Below are 24,283 nucleotides of genomic sequence, written 5' to 3'. Positions count from 1 at the left end.
CGAAATTAACGCGTTAACTTGCCCAGCCCTTATATATATATATATATATATATATATATATATATATATACACACATATGAAAGCAGAAACTCACAAATTAGCCATTGGATTAAGCTACCTGATCTGTGTCTTTGTTTGTTCTCTTATTTTATCAGGTGGAATATGACGGTCTTACAGGTCACATTGAGTTCAACAGCAAAGGACAGAGGACCAACTACACCCTGAAGATCTTGGAGAAACACCCTGCAGGACATAAAGAGGTCAGAGAAAAAATAAGTCAATTACTTACAGTATGTGTATCATTTAAATAAAATAACTGGAGAGCTAAAAGCTGATCATCAAATGCATGAATCTGATATTTTTTTTTAACTATTCAAATACATATCTGTGAATAATACATTTGAACCAGTGAACCCATATATATGAACTAAGCACAATATATTAAAATCAAATGTGTCACACCGACAAGAAACCTACAATACTAGATATGCAAAGACCTTATCTGTCTGCTCAGTAAGCAACTCTTTCATTCATCCATCAGCACAGAGCGTGCGAACAGGCTGTCTTTTTGGGCTGAGGGTGGGTTTATAATCATAAATGATCAGAATAACAAATATCAGATGGTAACTTTGCGTTAAATAGATTCATAGTTTTTGATTTAGCATGCGGATGAAAGCTCTAGAGGTTGTAGTTTCTGACTCTTGATTCAGACACCGAACACAAATACTGATTTATGTAAATATCTGGTCAGGACGTTTTTATTTTTAATGAATTTGTTTTCACCTTCCAACATTTTTTATTCTCTCTCATCCTTTGGTAGAAATATGATAATATAACAAACAAAATATGAAAGCTAAGTGGCTGATTGTTATTATTCTTATATAATGAAAGCCTTCCTCTTTTTATAAATCCTAATTTTCAAATGTATTGGGCTGACCTGATTAAACCTGAGTGGTAATTATACTGGACGTCTTGAGACTAATCAGATGCAATCAACTATGATTAAATCTCCTTGACCACAAGAAAAAAATAAATTAAAACTAAGCCCTTTGAATGGGGTTCAACTTCTTATTTCCCTTTCAGATCAAACAACTTGAAAACAATGATTTCATCTAATTTCATCTAATCATTATTTTTGCTTAGGTTTAAGTTGTCATTAAGGAAATAAGAAAATAAATATCTACAAAAATTAACACTGTTAAAAGTTAGGAAGTTCCCTTTAGAAAAAAAGAGATGGTAATACAATTCAATGGGAAGTTCTTGTGAAAGGGGAATTTTGATCAAATTTCTTTTCAACCTTGCAAAGGTGACTCAGAAGCTTCCCAGCCCAGAGAAATGATTGCTCCCTTTAGACAAATTTAACATAAGGCTTTGTCATGGCACATGGATGTTTTGAGTGCTGTTTAGGAGGCCACAGTTTACCAAGTTAACCTAAGCAATGTAGACACTTAGCAGATAACATTATTCTTATGAATCATGTATTTCATAGCATAACATTATTTCATATTCTAATGTGCTTTAAAAAAAAATTTTAAGTTTAAGAATAGCATTAATTTAATAATATAGCATTCCTTTATCTTTGGATTTTTAACTGCTTTGCATATGCACTACAATTTTCATCATTGTATCCTTATATTTATGTGCTTATTTGTATTTGTGTTTTACTACTTTATTTAAGTTTATTACATTTCTTTGTTTGTTTTTTTTAAATGGATGTTAGAGTCTTGGATTGGGGACTGCAAAGGAGTTATAATGTAATAAATTAATTGTAAAATGTAATGAACATTTGGAATACGGGACACTTTTAAATTCATTCATAATAAGAGTTATCACTGCCAAATTTCTAGTTTTTATGGATTTTTGCTATCTTTGTACTTGAATATAAGGTTGTGCTTACTTCCTCTTTTTTCTCTACAGATTGGTACTTGGTATTCCAACAACACATTGGCCATGAACTCCACTTCCTTGGACCTCAATGCCTCGGAAACACTGGCTAACAAGTCCTTAATTGTCACCACTATACTGGTAAGAGACACAATATTAAATGTGTACGTTGTGGATCGGCTAGCGTGCGGTGCTTTTGTTTGTCTCCTGTTCAACGTGCTCCAACGTGCCCAATGTTATCGTTCTGACAGGAAAGCCCATACGTGATGCGCAAGTCCAATTACCAGGACTTCCACGGAAACAATCAGTACGAAGGTTTTTGTGTGGACATGCTGAGAGAACTGGCAGACATCCTGAAGTTCTCCTTCAAGATTAAGCTGGTGGATGATGGGTTATATGGAGCGCCTGAACCAAACGGCAGTTGGACCGGCATGGTGGGGGAGTTGATCAACAGGGTGAGTAGGAAATGCTAGAGAGTAAGCAGGCTAACCCCAAATATCACTTTCTGTTATACCGGGAAGTCCCTTTGTTCGGACTAGAACAATCTATGTAATTAAGATCCATAGAGTAAATATATTGGGTTTTTTTGCCTCTTTTTGTTTTCTTTTGACCACTATTTTATAAGAATTGTAAATGACAATACTAAGCGAAAACAGGTCATTGTTTGACGGAAAAAGGGCATTACAAATATTACCATACATGAAAATCCAACAATTCATGTCAAAGTAGGTCTCTTTTTCCTAAAACTATGAGTCATTTGCAAGTTCCCTTTAGTTCTTCTAGTTCAATATCAGTTATTTGACCTGCCAATGTCATCTCTAGTACCGCCACACTCACAGACTGTTTCTTTTTGGATTCATGCCGCTGCTCTCTCTGTCCTCAGCCACCTTCTCTTTAGTGCAGACTCTGTAAGTCTTTTGGACGGATCCCCTATCCACTCTTCATTCTCTTTGGCACTCCCATCCCCTCTGTGTTTGCTGCATTCTCTCACATAGCTGCTTTTTTTTCCACTTCTTGTCTTAAATCATTCTGGGATTTACACCTCTTGTCCATACACAAACTCAAACCTGGGATTTCCGTGAGTGGATACTTAAGGGTCACTTAGGATGATAATGAATGAATTAAAGGTTATCTACATTCCAGAAACAGACACACAAAGTGTTGCCATGGTTTTAAGCCGCTCAACTATTGCAAGTCTAAGTATCTCACTCTATTGTGAGGAAAAACCCAACATGTCTGTAACATGCTGGATTTGAAGTTGGCAAAAGATGAAGTGAAATTTGCTCACAGCTTTACAGCGTTATCAAGTTCAAGTGTGACCGAACCGAAAAAAACATTTCACGTTCAAAAGCAGCAAATTGAATCAGGCGAAGCCAGCACATACACAAAAAACACGAGCATCCCCAATTGATTTTTCTAACATTGCCTCTGCATTAGTTGTTATGGCAACAGGCAGGGGTGAGGGTGCAAGACGTGGGCTTTGAGTTACTGACAGTGATGGCACTCTTAACTGCAACACAAGCGTCAGCCAATTATACAAGCAGCGGAGTGTTGGAAAGCCTGCTCAGCTCTGATCAGCAGTCACAGGAATGCTCAGGACGTATTAAGTGGCTCAGCTGAAGCTCAATTTCCCAAGTTAGTTGTTTTCTCTGCAAAAGCGGCTCATTTAAAGTCAAGTCTAATTAACACAGAGTAGGGAATTGCCTACAATAAAAACTGCAAGAGGAGGTAAAGATGATAAGGGCGAGGGGCAGTGAGTGTCTTTCTTCTCTGTGTGCGTAGAAAACCCTTTTGGGCTTTGAAGTTGGAAAAACAAAGTTATTGGTTTAACATTATTTTAGCTTAGAAAGTGATGAATTATTTTCTTGAAAACCAAAACTTTTGATTGTTTTTGTGCATTAAATGTTTAGCGAGCATTTAAACCTCTGATATATAAAAGCTTTTCAAAGTCTTAATCAGAAATCTAGTAAAATTAAATGACCGCTAAAGGTTGGTTTCTCTTGTTCATGAATTATTATTATTTTTTTTTAACGGTGGTCATTAATGAGGAAATTTGCCTTCATTAGAGGAAATGTTGGGTATGACATTATAGCTAAAATAGACCATCACAGAGGCTTTGACCTCCGGATAACTATTATAGACTATTCCGAGTTATTAACACCATTTAAAATAATTATTTTAAGTCTTCCTGATGTGAGCAGTCAGTAATTATTAATGTTGGTAGCAAAGGTGAGTCAAACCAATTTAAAAGAACAGTTTCTAAAAACTTTTTATTATTTTAAAACAAAGACAAATTTACACTAGATATTTCACGCTGTTTTAGTGTTTCATATTAGTTATAAGAACAGTTAGCTTTAGTTAATATAGATAATTTTAAAAGCCCAAAAGAATAAAACAGTACAGCTTTTCTGCAATACAACATATTTCCCTCAAGGTGTATATAAACTGAACACTACCAGAATCAGAAAAAGTTGGCTGCAAAAAGTTCTAAACGGTGAAGGATTAACATAAATCAGTACCGACTGGTCTAGTCATCTGTTGTCGCAGCCAAAATGAACAGCTGGCATGACTCCACAAATTTAAGTTTCCTAAAAAAAAAACCACACACGCAGTTTTTGGCTATTCACTCTCATTTTGGATCTCAAACACAAATTGTTACTCCCTTAGGCCGTAAGTTTTAACCGGAAAATGGTTGGGGTCGGCCTCTGCATAAAGCAAGGAACTGCAAAGGTATTGAGGTGTTGTTCATACGTGATGGTGGGACGGAGCAGAAGATGGATGAACAGATTAAAGCCTCATCTGCACTACTATCGATGCTGTTTTGGTCTGTTTCAACGGGCTGAGCCAAATCAGTGAAGTTAAATTGTTTTTTCTCTCTTAACATAGATGGCTTCCTTCATGCCCCTTTCAAACCATCGGTGTTATTTGTCTTTAAAAGAGTGTCCTTTGTCCTTAATGTGTAGGCAGAGTCTTGTCCTAAGCTCTCCTGTGTTGAGCCATGCATCTGTGGAGAGGTTGATTGGTTTCTCCAATATAAAGATCAGAATATTCCTCACTACACTGAACTGCATATACCACTCCGCTCATTTTAGGTTTGGGGGTTTTGTCTTTGGGATGCACCAGCCTCTGTCTGAGGGTCCTGTTGGGAGAACCAATGAGATCCCATATAGCGGATGAACTGAGTTTTAGGATCAAGGTTGGCCTTAGAGACAGGGTGAGGTGAGGAGCTTAGAGCCACTTCTCCTCGTAGTTAAAATAAATCCGCCGCTGCCATCAAGACATCTCATGGATGAATTCCTTTTAAGGTTTTCTGGGCCTGAAATTCCCCAGGAATGTTTTAATAATTAGCTGAGACAGTCAGTGGAGAGAAAGGGATGCCTGCGTTCCCCTCATGGCCCTATTCGTTCCATGACATGAATTACAGGAAGATGGATGGATGGATGGATGGATGGATGGATGGATGGATGGATGGATGGATGGATGGATGGATGGATGGATGGATGGATGGATGGATTGTAAACGGAATTGGGACACACCAAACCCAAGGCCTAAAATTGGTCTCACCTTTGAATTCAACCATATGATTTTCAAAAAAATATCGGCTTTTATGATTCTGAGGTCAGCATGCTCGTTTGATTAATTAAAAGCCAACTGACATATAAATCAACCGTAATGAGGATCTGCAGGATCCTGCTAGTCCCACAGCGATGATCAAATAGGGAAACATTAACACATACACAAGGTTGGGGGACTGGAATAGCCCACTTCTGCTTTAGCCCTGATCATACTAGGGGCCCTGTGACATGGTTCCAAAACATCTCTGCGGCTGTTCACAGATTAATCAATAACGTTACTGTAGTCTGCAGCAGCACATGTTTACTTATATGAAACCGGCAGGACAGAAACTGCAGAGTGACAGCGTCATGGCTGTATTGCCCCCACATCCAAAATAAGCATCATCTCCAAAACACTTAGTGCCGGAACTTCTACGTGTTTTCTAACAGGACTTAGACGCCACGGTTGTTGTTGAATCTCCCACTGCTACGCCTCTGAGCTGCCAAACGATTAGTCATAGTCCAGGAAGGGCTGATCATTGCAAGAGTTAGCTGGCTTGGTGGTTCAAAGGGTATGATGTACTGCAGCGATTACGGATGGTTTGCGTTAAAACACACCAGGGCCTTCGTAGTGTTGCATGTTATGCACATCATTTCTTGCCCTTGGCAGATATTGGATGGGTTACACTGAAGTGAACAGAGACAGAAAAGATCATTGGACTTCAGCCAAGTGTATTTATCAGAAACAGTGAGCCCTGAAATGATTACAAAAACTGATTAGTTGCCGCACATGTCCGCTCTGTTTTACCCATCCCATGTGCTTACATGTCTGCAGAGCGCTCAGTATCGACCCTTGTTCCACTCCACACCTCCTTTCTACAACACCTTTTTTATAAACTCATATGCGATTGGTGAGTTAAACCGAGCCACAAGCAGCACAAAGAGGGGACTGACTTTGCGTTTATATGATAAAACTGTTTTATGAAAGAGGCAACTTGACTTCCTCCCATGTCTTCTCAGAGGAGAAACAGTGTTTCATCAGCTTCAACTACTCCACCTCAGCTTGTTGATTTCACACAACACAGGAAGAAGGCCCAGCCCGGTAGTGATGTGTGAAAGGTGGTGTTATGAGGAATCCACATTGCCGTGATGCATCCCCAAACTGCGTACCCTGGCCTGAAAACGCTGCTGTTAGAAGGAAACCTCATCCTCACTGTAAATTTCTAACTCTAACCCTGAAAAGAAGTCCTAACCCTAAAGCCTTTTGTTAAATGCGTGGTATCCACTACAAAGCTTCAAAAATGGCCCCCAGGTTATCATTCTGCACAATTGTCCCCCTGTGTGTGCCTGTGGGGCCACGCACAAACACATAATGGTGATGGTAATGATGATTGTGGCTGATGGTTGTGTATGTGTGTCAGGAAGAGAAACTTGGGAACACAGGCGAGCCATTAAGAGGCTAATCAACTGCCTTTTTCCTTACTAATTATACAGAGCTGTTTCAATTACACTTTGGGATTCCTCAGCTTGAACCCACACACACCGGCACACATGCACAAGCGAGCGGGTATTCCTTTAGTTTATATGTGTTGTCAGAAATTCTTTTGAAATATGCATTTGAACAAGCATCCTCTCTCTGTCTCTCTGGTGCTCAGAACATAAGACTACTGTTCAAATTAAACACTAAAACACACTCCTAAAAAAAAACTGTTGTCTGGGAGACCCAGGAGTCTGATGGAAATGGGGAGAAATTCATTTAAATGTGGGCTTGTTAATCAATTAGGCGTTAATTAAGGCGAGGAGAAGGGTCTGGGGTCCAGATAAACTCTCCACCGTGGCTCCATTCTGGGTTGCAGTTGACCTTAAACGCTTAATGAGATTATCATTCAAATTCAATTTCACCTTTCCTCACTCATCAAGGTTAAATCCAAACTCAGGTGTAATGCTGTTCTTTCTGTGTAATGCTGCTGCAAAAACACGCCAAAGAGGATATTTTAATAGAGTTTTTTTTTTTTTTAGCTAGATCACAGCTCCCTTTTGGTGGCCAGTCAACATTTGGTATGGATACAATTGGAATGAAGTAAATATGATTTCTTTGTGTGCTCCAGATGGAGGGAAGGATAAAGAAAAACAAATTCCTTGCCATGATATGGGGAATGTGCATTGTCCAATTGTATGCTGGTCTTTTGAGATCTGCAAGGCACTTTCTCTCAAGAAGGCACCTTATGAAACATACAGCTACCTTATTTTGAATATTGTGCTATCAGAAACAACCTAGATACTAGTTGCCTGTGTTGTAAATGTTAGACTTCTTTGTGAGTTTTTACATCGTATTATGTTACAACAAACTTAAATGTATTTCATTGGCATTTTCTGTCATTCCACATAAAGTTGTCTATGACATATTATTATTATTATTAAGCCACTTAGATGGTTAACATATACAAAATAAGAAAGTTGTTGTTGAAAAAAAGAGTGATCTTTCTTCAGAAGGCAGAGGGAAACTGGTCAGAGCTGATGTCTAAATAGATCCAACCAGATGCGACGCAATCCTAAAGAAAATACATTTAGAGGCTACAAAAGAATGGAAATTGGGCCAAAGGTTCACCCTGGCCAGGACAAAAAAATCTAGAATGAAGAGGCATGGTTTAGATCAAAGTCAACTTTCATTCTGAAATATGAATCTATATTACAATGGGCTTTGACTACTCTATGATAATACATTAACAGGCTTTGATCTAAGGCATGCCATTGTAGTTCAGGCACAAGTTAAAATGCACTTCGTTGAGAAACCGTAGCAAGACTTTGAAATGATATGCACAGATCCCCCTCAGTCAAGTGTTCCTGAGCTTTAGCTATTTTTGCATAGATAGATAGGCAAATGTTTCAGTCTCTAGATGTTCAAAAATTATAGATACTTGCCCATGAAATAGCTTTGCAGCTGTAAATGGTGATAGCTCTACAATGTTTTGACCCAAAGGTAGCTGAAATGAAATGCACAGCACACTTTGGGGGATTTTTTAATAACCTTGAAAACCCATTATCTGCATGATTCCACTTCCATTTTACTTTTCTGCTGGTAAACCCAAATTTCCCCCATGGTACGATGGTAAATTATATTTCTATGATATCTATTCTGTTTTATTCTCCTATCAGTAAACTTCCACTCTACAATTCTGCACGACGTTGTGTTGGTTTATTAAAAAAAAAAAACATCCCACAAAAAGTCAAGCTGTAATTCTAGATGATGAAACGTGACAAAACGTGAAAAGTTAAACTGGTTTGGACACCTTCACAAAGCCTTTTACTACGTTCTCCTCAGTATTTCAGCTGCCATTTCCACCAGTCGCTGTTTGCTCAGTAGAAGCTGTCCTTTTATGTGTAGTTTACCTCTCTATAGATGGTCTTCCCTCATGTCTAGTTCACCTGCCGTTCTCTGCCTTCACCCAGCTCGTCTTCCTCTGGCTTGCACAACCTGCTGTTTCTGAGTGCATGCATGCACACAGGTTTGTTGGTTTATATGGCAGATGTGTTTCCAGCTACATCGGTATCATTCTTGTTTTCTTCTTGCTTTAATTCTCTGCTGGACCTTGTTTTGGCATTCCGTTTGGACTTTGGGGTGCGTGTCCTTTGTCTGTTCTTTTGTTTGTTTAATTAAACATTGCTTCTCCTGGCTCCGGCCTCGTGTGTTAGTCTACATTTGGGTCCCTCCTCTACCACCGCTTCATGACAGCAGCAGCTTCATTAATTTTGGTGCTTGCTCCACTGAAGGCAGAAAGAAGAAAGAGCCCATGCTTTTGCATTATGTAGTGTTGAATAGATGGACCAGCCAATTTTCAGATTTCGCCGCAGTCTCATTAGCCTTACACCTGCAGGGACGTGAGTGGAACCGAGGTCGGACATACAAAGACTTTTTATGCTCTTTTTGTGCCAAATATGATTGAAAATATAAAGGAAAATGGTTAGTTCAGTAAATAACCTGCGGCAAACACATTAGCACAATGGTAACAATGGACACATTTTGTGATGGTAAGGACTTTAAAAATAATAACATGTTAGTATCTGAGTCATCCTTCAGCTGGACTGTTAAATATTTAAATAAAAACACATTGCATCCACTTGCTTAGTAAAACATGAAAAATGCCAACTCAAGGTTAATGTTAGCTCAGCAAACAGAGTATTTCTGTGTGGTAGCAAGCTTTTATTTCCTTACAAAAACACTTTATTCCCTCTGAAAAGTAAGTTTCTATGTGCAGATGTTATGCCTCTTGCACAAATGTTTGAATATTGCATCTTGTGTGTTGTCTTTCTCTGCTTGGATGAAACATGCACTCTCAGGTATGTTTTCTATGGTTGCAGATTTTATTTACTTTCTCTTGGAACAAAGTGGTGGTCTCATAAATGTTACGGCCAATAGCATGACAGTGTGAAGTTTACATTCCTGCCTTCCTTAGGGCATGCATGTTGTTCCCTCCGAAGGGATCCTAGAGCAGAGAAAGCAGAGTTGAGAGCGCAGGGTTGCCCATGAGCAGGGAAAGCTGGACTCTATAGGAGTACGAGCAGAAGTCATGGTGGCAAGAGGTCTTAAATCTGACCACAGAAACACATTTTTGCAATGGAGCCGAGCAAATTGCACATTGAAAAAAGCAGAAATAAATATTTCAGAGCGAAAATAAGGAATTTTCCTATCAGAATAAACATATAATGTTCTTAGTTTTAATAGGAAGAACAATTTGCCCCAATAATACCACAGTGGAAATTCAGTTTATTTTTATGACGCCAATTGACAACAAATGTTGTCTCAAGGCAGTTGGAAATATATTACCATATGCTTTTTTTTCCTAATGCAGAGCAATGTCGTTTAAGAAGCAAATAAGCTAGTCACTGTATAGGCTTAAGGAAATGCATAGCTCACTAAAGCTATAACTCTCAGCCTGGCTACAGCCTAAGGGCTTTTTTATTTTCTCTCATTTTCCTCTATTTAAAGTTAATAAGCTGTTCTTGCTTCTATAGCTTCAATTTAGTTACCACGCTATTTTCTAATCTAGCTAAGATCCTTTTAATAGCGGTTTGTTTATCTTCTAAAGTAAAGAAGTGTTGGGCAAAAGAAAGGGCCAACATCCCCTGAACTGTTATATATTTTCAGATGATTATCATTTGATGTTGAGGCTAAAATGTTGTCAATAATATTATAACCTTAAATGGGAATGTTTAGATAGCGGTTGTCCATGGTCTTGCTAATGGCAATTGAAGAAAAGGAAAACAGATGTTACTTTTCATTTTTGTATCTGCATGATAAGATATATATACTAGAGTCAAATTTCCTCCAGCGGCTCTCTGGTCACACATTCTAAAAGTTAATAAAAATGGTCCAGTCTTTATATTAGGATGAGATCAAGAGTGTGATGAAGAGAATATGTCTCTGTATATTTAACAAGGATGAATAGAGAGTCTGAATTAGAAATGTCTGTAATATTTCACAGATAACATTTCCATGAATGTATTACCTGGTATAATGACGTTATCCATATTAGACTAAGCCTGTGTACCAAATATAAAGTTTTTACTCTAGAACTCAGATTTTAGGCAAATTAGACAAACACACACAGAGTAAGAAACGAGTCAGATTTTTTTTTAGTTGGGTAAAAAAAATGAAAATTACAAATAAAGTCTGACACCTCACCGATACAACTCATCTTGGGTCCATGGCACAGCTGGAATCCACCCTGTAGGCAGAAATTGGTGATTTATTCAAACAAGGATCAAGTCTGTTATTTGCTAGTCTACATGTATGTGTATTGTAGCTTTCAGCCATGCCGTTCCACTATTTAGCCACAGAAAGCAATCAAAACTAAAGACACTTGTTAGTGACTGTCCCATGACACTTGCATAGTACCAATTCACTATTAACTCTGTATACATGTAGCAGCAGCTTCACCTTCAGCACTAACTTTTCTACAATAAAAATGTATATTTAATTAAAATCTCCATAATCTGGAATTGCATAGGGGGGTTAAAGTGTTTGGAAGTAAGGTGCTGACCCTATGTATTGATACCACAATGCATTTTAGATATGCAACACTGTAAAATACTTGAATATCAGTAGAAGTGAAGAGTAGTGAGCAAAATGAATTTGTCTAAATCTAACATTGAGTCAATTGTGTTGAGGGGTGAACTGCAACTGAGAATGAATTCATGGATTGAAGCCATGTGATATAATAATTAAACTTTAATTATTTTATCTAATTACCTTTAATCACCTTTCACCGAGACTGACAACATTAATTTTAACTCTTTCAGCAAAACTTTCTGTCGTCTGATGGCATCAAAGCAGTGATTTTCAAAACAAGAGCAGCCTACTTTTATAGAAGCAAATGTGTCTCAATATTCTAATTAAAATGCATCAATATACATTTTTTTTCATTTTCAAAATGCAGCTGCATTTTTTGACTCATAAATACAATTTAAAATAAATCATCCAAACTGCATTTTAATTTTCTTCACTTCTATATCCATTTGTATTCAATCAGACATTGAATAATGGCTGAGCAATAACATCACCTAAACTCTGATAAAATGCAAATGCAAATTGAACAACGTATTGGCCATTCAGACTCAGATGTCAAATTAGGTCTGACAAATTTCTGAGAATCATTCTCAGCTCCTTTCTTAATGAAATGGAGATGATTATCCGTGCTGTTATTTCCCTTTGTTAATATTGTTGTAACACACTGTTTACCTAAGCAAAAAAAAAAAAAGCCCCAGATTATATATATTTCAGCTTGTACAAAACTCCACAGTGAAACGGCAAACAACAAAAATGAGAAATGCACATATGACACATTATATTGGACGTTCACTGGTTATCAGTTACAATTAACATTCATTTTTAAAAGCTGGTGCTAACTTTAAAGGCTAGGAATGATGAGCTATATTTCTTATTTAATTCAGAGTGTAAAAAAGATCTAATGGCACAAGTTCTTGCAATATTAAAACCCCACAATATGTCTCAACAGGATAAAGTTTGTTTTGCAAAGTACTATATATAAGCTAATTTAGTTCAAACTATTGTTATCAGCCACACATTTGCATTTAAGACATTTGTATTTAATGCATCGTTCTATAGCTGTCACCCGCAGACAGAGTGGGCTGATCAACATTGTTGAGGACACTCAGTTACATAAGCCCTGAAGGGGCCCACACTATCTTAAAGTCATTTATCTGGCAGCATTGTTGGTGCCCATGTGAGGAAAAACACAGTGACAGGTTGACAGACAAAATATGAATGATATATTGGCACAGAGAGACTATAGCAAGTCGCTGACTGTTATCGATGCTAAAGTTGGCCCCTGCTTTGGCGCTTCCTATTGAGATGGTAAACTAAAAATGTCACATTTTCTAAGGCAGCTGGACTACAAAATCTAAAATATTATCATTGATCAAATTATTCTGAACTGGACAAAGATACTTTACAGTGCTGTTTGACAATTAACTAAAAATTGTATTTTTGAAAACACAAATCATCTTTTTTTGGGGGGGGGGGGGTATTTGAAGCACTAGAAGATTTGAAACAGCATAATTTGAAATACAGACTAGTCAAACTTTTAAGAAGAATACCACACTTGGAACAGATTGTTTAAAACACAGCGTGTAAACGGTGAAGCCGGTACCCTTTTTTTAATGAAAATCGGCGTGATACTTAGTTTCCTAAAATGTGACAACCTTTTGGAAGTAGTTATGTTTTATCATCTCAGGCCTTGTCTACATGAAGACGAATGCAGTCAATTATCATAAACAACTAAGGAAAATTGTGCGTCCACACAAGAGGACGTTGCTGACTAGTTAGAAAGTAACAGCCATAACAAAGCCGCAACACCACACCCCACCATGTGGGTTGCAGAGAGAGGGGGAGCTATGTCGTCATTGTTTAAGAAAAGATGCAGCTCGCATTTAACACAGAAAAATGAAGCTGGCATTTTGAAATATATCCACTCTGGGAGTCGGTTTAAAAAATTATTGTTTATGGACTCCCAATACGACGCATCCATGTGGACGTACAACCTAAACGAAAAAATACCTATCTGCTCTCCCACAGCTGTTTCTCATCTGTCCATTTCCTCACCTGTGTAGTGTTCACCTCCCAACATGAATGTCGCTTTGTTTCCATCACTGCATTGACAGATCTGTTGTTTCTTCCTGTTTATCAATAGCCTAATTCAATTTGCGCTTACCATCCTCATCTCTGCATCTGGGTCCATTACGACCAGAAATCCTAACCAAAATTCCAATAAAGTATCTTCCTCTTCACAGAAACCCAGTGTTCTTCGGTCAATTATTAGTTTTAACAAATTCAAAGGGCAGAATTGATAAATTGATAAATGAGCCTCTGATTCTGTAAGGTAACAGTATGCTTTGCCATATTTTGCCAATATATATATATATATATATATATATATATATATATATATATATATATATATATATATATATATATATATATATATATATATATATATATATATTACAAATAGAATGTAATTTCCACATGTGAAAGGGTTTATTTTGATAAGAATATAAATACATGTCTAAAGTTAAATAATTTAAAATGACTTCAGTTGTGGTATTTAATTATAAAATGTTTTTGCCCCTAGCATTGCCCACAGCACTGCCCATTAGAACCCCATTAGTTGCACAAATGAGGAATGATTCAGTGAAATAAAAATCAATTGTCCTCAAAAGTGCTTAGAAAAAAGAAAAAAGAAAAAACGTCCTCAGATTTCTATCATCTAATTGCATGTTAGGGATACATGATTACTGTTCTTTTGTTCAGATTATGTGACCCTGAGTCTGAAATAAAACATATTATTACAGCCAAGAATGTAAAGTAATAATTACCATCAGTAGGCTATATTATTGCCAAATCAATGACTAAATGATTATTGAAATAGCCTGTTATGTTAGTAAGAGATTAACAAAATTTGTTGTTGGAACGGGATTCTTTGAAGACACAATATTAAAGCTGTGTTTTACACCATCAACCCTGTGGTGGGAGGAAACGTTGGTATCTGAAGGCAGAAACTTATAGAGCTTATAGAGTTACAGAAAAACATTTTCAGTTTCTGACAGATTTGCATTCCTCAGAAAGTGTTTTCTGGGAATGCAGAATAGCTAAACATGAATGCAATTTACTGAAGGCTCTTCTGCTAATTATATTCATTAGGGAAACAACAAAAGTGTTTCCATGAAGATTATTTTAGTTACCGTACATTTAGCTGTCTTTGCATTCTTTATTTGCTCAAGCACAAAATATTTCTGGTGCTCTACACTTGAGATAAATTTTGGTTCAAGGTCTCAGTTTCCTCTCAATGATTGTCTCTGTCTATTCTTCTAACCTAAATATGAGCTTCTCTTGAATGTACTCGACTCGTCTTCCTTTCTTTGTGTTCTGTGGCTTTTGTATGTTATTTTCTGTGAGACATCTACTGACCTCTATTATTTCATTTTTTTTTAGATTTCTCCTTTTGTCTCTTCTTTGGTTCTTTATCTAGTCCATTTTCAACTATATTTTTTACACAGCTCAAGTGAAACGAGAGAATTATTTTCTAGTATTTTCTGCTGTGCCTTCTTTCTTCCTTTGGGATTTCTAAGTACCTGCTAGTTACTACAGCTAAACATACAGATCTGTTATTTTTGTATCTTGCTGCAGAAAGCAGACCTGGCAGTTGCTGGCTTCACCATAACCTCAGAGAGAGAGAAGGTGATCGATTTCTCCAAGCCATTTATGACTCTGGGAATCAGCATCCTCTACCAAGTCCATCTGGTAAGCTTGCTTTTTAAATTTCGGCTTCTGTTTTTAGATTTTTTTGAAACTTTATTCATCAGTCCTAATATAAAAGTTGGATCTAGATGGATATCTGCCACTGCACCTTAAATAAAGTAACACAGCAGTGCTTCAAGATAGTGAGGACCCTAAACAGAATTTCCTTCAGGGTCTACATCCAGCAAAATCTATTACAAATATCACATAAAAAGATAATGCTTTAGATTTTATGTTTATTTCACAAGCGAGCAAAGGTGGAAAAAAATCATTGATCCCCTTACAAACAGCATGAACAATTAGATTGGCATGAAATAATGATTCTGTTAACATTTAAGTTAATTTTCCTACAAAAGGTGCATTTGTAGAACTGCTGTGTGTAAATTAAACTTTAGCTGAAGCCTTAAGGCCACCAAAGGGCTCAAACTAGTCAAAAGGTTTGCCTATGCCTTTGCTTGGCTCTGCATAAAGAGGCTATTTGATTTTATTGGAATATTATTTCATAACTTTTACAAATTTATACTATTTGCAGAAACACATTTTAGACGGGGTAGCTTTTACATTTACAGCGCCTTGTGAAAGAACTATCATCACTTGTTTGTTTTTGGTCTTTCTTCACATTTTTTGTCAACAGAGACACAAAGAAATCTCAAGGAAATGTGTGATTAGCCCTAATACTTATTGGAGCATTTTCAAACTAAGAGAAAGCAACGCATGGTTTTCAATTTTGCAAATAAAAATCTGGGAACTGTAAATGCATTTGGATCCAGCTTGTTGTAGTCATTTACTTCTAAATACAGGCCAACTAACTGTCCGCAATAATAATCATGAACAGGAATCCAAGTGCTTGCAGTTTAATCCCACTATAAATCGGTCTGATTGGGAAAGCCTCAGAGGTTTCTTGGAGGGCATTAGGGATAAAACAGCATCATAAAGACCAAAGAATGCAGTAGCCAGGTCAAGGTTAAACTTGAAAACAGGGTTGGGTTATAAAACAATTCCCCAAGCTGTAAACATTGGGCTTTTCGATCTTTCCTATGAGAATCCTAAGTCCTTGATTAGAAGTCAACTGGACTTCTTCCCTTGTTTCTTTTAGACAGAATGATTTTCCCCCTAGTTCAGAACATGGTTGAAAGTAACAGGCTTATAAATTGATTACAACTTATCCTGGATGGCTGAGAATCTACACCAGCGTATGATTTGAGAATGGAAAGAGTGCCACAAGTGTAAAATTACCAAGACATGGATGTACACCTAAACCAACAGGTTGGTCAAGGAGAACATTAATCAGAGGAGCTGATGGTAACTCTGGAAGAGATGTGCACACAGTTTTGGTGAGAGAATTTGTTGACAGGATTTGTGCACTCAACTAATCTGGCCTTTGTGGAAGAATGGCAAGAAAAAAACCCTTTTATTGAAAGAAAGGTGCAATAAGTCCAGTTAAAAGTTTGCAACAAACTGTGTAAACAACCCTGCAAACATGTGGAGGAGGGTGCAAAATTAAGATGCTGAGCACAACATAGCAAGCATGAATAAGTGTGCTTTACTTCAGCAGCAAAAGAGAAACTGATCAGAGTTCATGGGGAGAGGAAATAAACCAAATATAGGGCAGTCCTAGAAAAAAAAGAAAAGAAAGAAAAAAATCTTTTGACGTCTGCAAAGGAGTTAAGACAGGAGCATAATGTCTGTCCTGCTGATAAAGCAACAATCCTGAACATGCAGCAGTAGCTGAGGGGTTTTATGAAGTCTTCAAAGCATGGCATTTGCTTTGACCACTTTTCAAGTCTTGACAGGAGTGGAAGAAATAAAAAAAAAAATGTATGGGAAAATGTTAGTTTCCCGTCTTCAATCTTTATTCCTTTTTTTTCTTTTCTTCCTAGTATCCTGTCTAGCAACGTGGCAATAAGAATTGATGTCTTAATGCCAAATAGAGCTCGGAAGATTTTGCTTTCACAAGTGGAGCAATTATTCCTTTTTCTAAAAGATAAAAGCATTTAGCCATTGCTTGTGTTTTTGGAAGTATTGATCGGATTTCCGATTTTGATTTGGCACAGAAATAGAAACGAATTGTAACACTGCTTTTGCGATATCAAAAATAAATTGATAAACATGCTCTTGCATTTACCCAAGGTTGCTCCAAAACAGTACACTTTGTTAGGTTATGATATAGGTGTTTTTATTTCGCACTAGAATTTGAAAGTGACAATAAAAAGTCAACTTTTTTTAATCTTGCTGGCAGAGTTGGCTCTGAACTTTCACAGACGGAAGCGCGGCTCGTCTGCGGCTGATATTTTATGTCTGCGACCTCTGTGTGTTTGATTTGATGAATTCAGAGGCGAAAAGAGCCGCGGTTGCATCAGGAGCTACCTTCTCAGCACGAGCTGTGCTGCTGGAGGCGCCGACGGTCGCTCGACCGCTCGGGTCACACAGTCAAACTGAGTTTCCAACAAAGCAACAGAAAGTATTAGCACAAACACTGACGAAGGGGAGGAGGGGGGTGCTTTTGGGGGGGTGGATCAGATAAAACCAAAGCCGAAAACACAGATAGAGGGCATGTTTTTATGTTGTGTTTTTTACGGGAAGGGGAAGGGAGCGACAGGAGCTGCTTCTTTTGAATGTGACTTGTTAGCCTCTGATGGGGGATGGTTGACTCTGGCTTCCTGACTGGAATCTGAAATTCGGGGTTTCTGCTTCTCTACTTCCTCAGTCTGACAGACCTGCAGATCCAAGACACAGGATTTGTGACAGTTCTGAGGTCTCCAAATCCTGCATTATTTTATGTGGGGGGAATTATTTTTTCTTTTTTTTATTTCTTTTGGGATTTCCTTTTCATTCTGTTTTTTCAGTCATTTTTTAGTGTTTCCTGAAGATGGATATAAAACCTTTTCAGCGAAGCTTTTGTCGTTACTGGACAGCTCCATTATTATACTGACCAACATAAAACAATATTTTACACGATGAAAGCTAAATATTTATTCCTTTTCGAACACTTTCCTGCAATTAAAAATGGCATGACTTCTAATATATATATTTTTAAAATCAACTAATCCTTGCTATTGGGTTTACAGAGAATGATCAGTAAAAGAGAGTATATCCTATGAGTGCTTGAACAAACATGTCTTGATGGTGTCAGAGAAGAATGGGTAGGGTCTTTGTGGATGCAGAAGACCACAGTGAATGCCACTCCTGTCAGCTAGAGGAGTAGAACAACAGGTCTTTAATGTAATTTGGTGCTAAGCCATTCAGTGATTTATAAACTAACAGAAATATTTTAATAATAAATATTCTCTGAGCTACAGGGAGCCAGTGTAAGGACTCCAGAACTGAGGTGATGTGCTTCATCTCCTTGGTTTTAGTAAGAACATGAGTAGCAGCATTCTGGATCAGCTGCAGTTGTCTGATTGGTTCAATTTCATTTATTTTTTTGGGTAGATATGTGAAGACACCGTTGCAGTAATCAATCCAAATAATGATAAATTCATGGATGAGTTTCTCTAGATCTCATTGGAACATCAGCCCTTTAATCCCGGAAATGTTCCTTAGGTGGTATAGGGCCGGCTTTGTGACTGTCTTTACGTATCCTTGGAGGTTCAGGTCTGAGTCCATCACTACACCCAGATTTCGGCCTGATGACTTGTTTGTAGTTGTAATAACTGAAGCTGTGTGCTGACCCTTGTCCATTCCTCTTCAGGTCCAAAGATAATAACCTTAGTTTGGTTTCCGTACAGCTGAAAAAAGTCCCTGTTCTTTAGGTAGGATTTGAACCAGTTGAGTGCTGTACCAGAGAGTCCAACCCAGCTCTCCAGTCGCTTTAATAATATATCATGGTCAACAGTGTCAAATGCTGCGCTGAGGACCAACAGAACTACCACTGTGGTTGTGCCACAGTCTTTATTTAGGTGGATGTCATTGAACACATTGACGAGGGCGGTCTCGGTTCTGTGGTGAGAACAGACATCGGACTGAGAAACATCGAATCGGTTGGTCATGGTCAGGAAGTTATTTGACTACACAGCTCTTTCAATCATTTTACTGATAAATGGCAGGTTGGAGATTGGCCTGTAAATCTGCAGATGTGATTTGTCCAGATTGCTCTTTTTTTTATCAGTGATTTAATAACTGCTTTTTTGAAGCATGGGGGGCAACACCCGATGAGAGGGATGAATTTTACTATATGAATCAGGTCAGATGCAAATGATAGGCTTCTGAAAGAAGGTTGTAGGTAGAATATCAAAACAGCAGGAGGAGGAGCTTAACTGACTTATAATTTCTTCTAAGCTTTCACACTTGAGTAGTTGAAATGTAGTAATTTTCTCTGCATTTATACTTACATCTAATTAATTTTGGTAGTGGATTTTTTTAGTGGGTGTGCAGATTAACCCTCTATTTTTTTTTTATTTTCTATGCAAAGAAGTTGGCAAATTGATTGCAGGCCCTGGTAGAGTGGAGCTCCAGTGGTACAATAAAAGGAGGGTTCATGAGTATTTCAACGTTGGTCAATAAAGCGCGAGCATTGTTGATGTTTTTGTTTATTATTTCTGCGAACGTTTCCCATTGCATGTTTTAGTGATGAGTGATAGCTTTGCAGTCTCTCTTTGTAGATTTAATAATAAACGTGAACTCGAGTTGTACGACAAAGCTTTCTTTCACATCTCACTAATGGGACTTTTCTCCATGGAGATTTCTTCCTCCCAGAGACAACCTTCACTTTAGTGGGAGCAATGGAATCGATAATGTCGGAAATGTTACGATGGAAATTATGCACTAACTCATCCATTGTGTTATAACATTGAAATGAGGTGGAGGAATATATTTGATTGAAGGTTTCAGCCGTGATGCTTGTAAAAGGCTTTGTTGCATTATCTGTTTTGCTAAGTGAGTCAATGGAGATTATACTTACTTTCAAAGATAACAGAGTAATGATCCGACAGGGCCACATCAATTACAGAGACATTGGAAACATTTACACCCTTGCCTATAAACTCTCAAGTCCAGAGTGTGTCCTCGACTGTGCATTGATTGTTTAATATGTTGCATCAAACCAGTTATCAAGAATATCTTATAGCTTTTTGTGCCTGTCTTTTGGCTTGTCAACATGGATGATGAAATCTCCCACAATTATTAAACAGTCATAAACAATGAAATTATTAGATGAATGCTTATTGAAGTCATTGAATTTTTTTGTTCATATTAATGAGTTTTGTCAATAGTCTTTGTCAGAGTTTGTTTATGGCCATGCCTCAAAAAATTCAGGCAAGAAATGACCAAAACTGTAAAAAGAATTACCAATTTTTATTCCATGATGAGTTGGCTGCGTGACACACCATCAAATAAATAAATACATAGTGAAATAATTAAATGTATATTCAATTAAATTTAACAAAAACTAAATGTATTTATTTGATGTCATTATTTAAAAGGCATATTTAATTATTTAATGGCAGGTTTAAATATTTAATTTTACATGTCATAATCAATTGGTACATTTAATTATAACTTAGCAGGTGTTTTATTTATTTTTTGATAAACTCAATGTATCAAAATCAAAATGAAAAATAAACGGTACATTATTGTGGTTATTACTGTGATTTCAGCCACAGTAAGACTAAGTGATGCCTTTTTAAATCAAAGCATCTGGGTCATGTTATACATTTTGTTTAGAGAAGTTTGCGTCATTATCGTGATACAGCGAAACGGAAGAAATTCTTACCAGCCCACACAAATCCCATATCTTAATTTTTATCAACCAGAATGGTGCAGCTGTGTGTGTATTCACCTAAACAATGCAGCAGTTTATCATTTCCAGGTGAAGCAAAATGCAGCATCAGCTCTCCAGCAACTCCACCCAGGGAATACATCACACCAGTCCTGCTTGAATTACGCTTGCTCCCCCTTTGATTAAACATTTTATTGATTACTTTTAAATCACTACATGCTCTTTCTCCCCTTTACTTTGCCTTTACTTCCTTCCAGCTCGAAACCTCTTATTGTGCCCTAGAACCCTTAAATCAGAGAATCAATTGTTGTTTAAAATGCCATGGTTCACACTTAAACAAAGGGAGGCCAAGCCTTTGCTGTTTTAGGCTCTAAACTGTAAAAACAAAAAGGCTGCAGTTACTACAGGAGCTACAATGTCAACAGGAGCTTTTGAAATTAAGTTATTAAAATCTGCCCTGTGATGTACTAGTCACCTGGCTATGGATTATCCTACCTTTTGCTCAAAGACCACTGGAAATGGTCTCCTGTCCCCCCGTGACCCTTCAAGGGTAAGCTAGCAGAGAATGGAAGGATGGAAAAAATTTAAAACTGGGCAACAAACTCTATGAACAAACTCACAAACTTTTATATCATTTACTTGGGTCACACTGCCCTTGGGAACACTCAAATCGTTAGTGATGGTTTTTATGCCGTTTGGTCTGATTATAGCTACAGTTTTACTGTTGAGTTTTACAGCAAGCTTTTGAAATCCACAAGTGCTACAAATTGTTACATGTCCAAGTGTACGCCTTCTTAAATTAAAATTATTTCAATCTGCTATATATATATATATATATATATATATATATATATATATATATATATATAAAGTATGTCTTTATGTTGTTTTTGTTTTTAATAAGAAACAGCAGCAACAACAAAATAAAAACCACTTGACTCAATTTAGGCCTAAAGCAAGCAGAAAGCTGGTAAAAAAAAATGAAAAGGGTTCTTTTTTAAGCAACTCTACCTGAGAGGCTGATGCAATATAAAACAATAAAGCTGCAAGCTGCTTTGTAGATGGGCTGCTGTCTTTTTTATTTCTTAGAGTGTTTAACATAAAAGGTGGAAAGTGGGATTCTTTTGAAAAATGAAAAGTCATGTAAGGTTCCTCTGATCAGACCCTGGTCAAGATGTCTAGTCCCTTGAAAAAAGGATTGAACGAAAAAGTAGATGTGAAAACAGGATTTATGCCTAATCATATTAAAAGTGTACTGTTAGTGAGCGCTTACGCCTATCCTGCAATACCTTATTTAAATCTGTAACATATATTACCTGTATTCATAATGTTTCTTTGAGGGTTGGTGAAATGTCACAGAAAACTTGTTAATTCCTTAGTTAAAGACAACCATACATTTGAATACAAAAAATATATATATATATAAAGGATTTAATCTGTTTGAAAAGTACAAAAAAAGTAAAAAAACTAAAACATTGAATGAATTATTTACTTGAAGGAGGACATTAATCAAAGAGTCAGTACAGAGTCCAAATGTAACCCTGAAGGAGCTGCAGAGCTCCACAGCAGAGACTGGAATATCTGTCCATGAGACCACAATAAACCGTACACTCTATAGAGCTGGGCTTCAGGGACAAGTGGCCAGAAAAAAAGACATTAAATGTTAAAAATAAGAAGGCACTTTTCGAGTTTGCCAAAGGGCAAATGGATGACTCCACAATTGTATGGAGGCAGGCGCTCTGGCCAGCTGAGACTAAAATCAAACTTTTCAGTCACCAAACAACACACTATGTCTGGCGCAAACCCAACACATCCTATGACCCCAAGAACACCATCCTCACAGCGAAACACGGCAGGGGCAGCATCATTCTGTGGGGATGTTTTTCAGCTGGAGAAAGAGGGAAACTGGTCCAAGTCGAGGGAATATTGGATTGTTTTGGAATAGCTTAGTCAAAGTCCAAACCAATCTAATTGAGAATCTGGGTTTACACTTGAAAATCTGTTCACAAGCAAAAAAAAATTATCAAACATGAAGGAGGTCGGAGTAGTTTTGTCTTGAGGAATGGCCCAAAATCCCAGTGGCAGGATGTGACGAGCTCATATCTGATCCAATGCCACTTGCAGCTGGAATTGCCACAGAAAGTGGCTCTACAAAGTACCGACTTAAGGGGGGTGAACAGTTATGCATGCAGCAGTTTTCTATTACTTTATCGTATTTGTGTTTGCTTCATAGTTAAAATAAATAATACATCTCTAAAGTTCTGGGCATCTTGTGCAAATACAATGGTGCACATTTTCTAACAACCCATTTTAAGTCCAGGCTGTGAGGCCACAAATATAGAAAAATGCCAAGGGGGGTGAATACTTTTGCAAGGGACTGTAGCTTCATCATTTCTTTCTTAAACAACATCTTACTTTAAAAACATATGGCTACAACAAACTCACACATTGTGCATGTTTCAATGCCTAGCAGCTTGCTGCAGCATGTTGACCCCCTGATTTAATATGAGTTGTATATTGTCTCACAGTATAATTCAAAAGGGGTTACATGCAATTGTGTACAGACAAAACCTGCAGAACAAGTTGCTCTCCTGCTTCGTGAAATCAGCAATCTGTTTTTGAACATTTTAAAATGCATTGACAAGTAAGAAGATATGCGTGCAAAGCCACAGAGTAGGTTACATGACACAGACGGGGAACTACAGCAGCTAGAGCCCTCTCTTTTACATAAAACTCCCTGGTAAAGGGGGAGGCTTTTACAGGCAAACCCAGATTGCTTAGATCAACAATGTAAAATACACAGCCTAAAGTACAATTTTCAAAGTTGTGCACACAACTTGTGGGTGGAAAATGTGTCACACAAAAGATGGTTGCACGGATCAATGTGGAAATGATGGGCAGAATCAAAGACAATTGAGTTTATTCTGCAACTCTACAACCAATTAATATTAATTATTAGCCATTGCTTATTTATTTGCTCTCTATATAAATGACATATCCAAGGTTTCAGAAAAGTTTAAATGTATCTAATTTGCTGATGACACCAGCATCCTTTGTTCAGGGGACACTATACAACAGCTCTTGGAGGTCACCACATCTGAAATAAGTAATTTAGAAAAGTCTAGTTTGACATGAATAAACTGTCTTTGAATCTGAACGAAACAAAACTTTGGGAATCGGAAAAGTGACACACAAGTTCAAGTTAAGGTCGATGATATTGACACTGAGAGAGTTAATCAAATGCATTTTTTGGGTGTGTTGCTGGATCACAAGAGTTGTCGGAAACCTCACATAAACTATGTAAGATCGAA

At 37.3% G+C, this 24,283-nt stretch overlaps 1 protein-coding gene across 2 annotated transcripts in view; it reads left to right on the top strand.

Annotated features, from left to right (window-relative positions):
- LOC105916497 (glutamate receptor ionotropic, kainate 5) overlaps positions 1–24,283 on the top strand; it is a 303,177-nt gene that overhangs the window by 240,468 nt on the left and 38,426 nt on the right. For both annotated transcript variants that reach the window (XM_012851035.3, XM_036145472.1), the window contains 4 exons: positions 157–261; positions 1,919–2,026; positions 2,137–2,340; positions 15,146–15,259. In XM_012851035.3, coding sequence (XP_012706489.2) covers positions 157–261; positions 1,919–2,026; positions 2,137–2,340; positions 15,146–15,259 — 531 coding nt within the window. The remainder of the gene's footprint in view (positions 1–156; positions 262–1,918; positions 2,027–2,136; positions 2,341–15,145; positions 15,260–24,283) is intronic.

The sequence above is a fragment of the Fundulus heteroclitus genome, chromosome 13, assembly GCF_011125445.2.
Source record: "Fundulus heteroclitus isolate FHET01 chromosome 13, MU-UCD_Fhet_4.1, whole genome shotgun sequence".
NCBI classification, from domain to species: Eukaryota; Metazoa; Chordata; class Actinopteri; order Cyprinodontiformes; family Fundulidae; genus Fundulus; species Fundulus heteroclitus.
The sequence above is the reverse complement of the archived record's forward strand: the minus strand, read 5'-3'. Positions and strand labels throughout refer to the sequence as shown.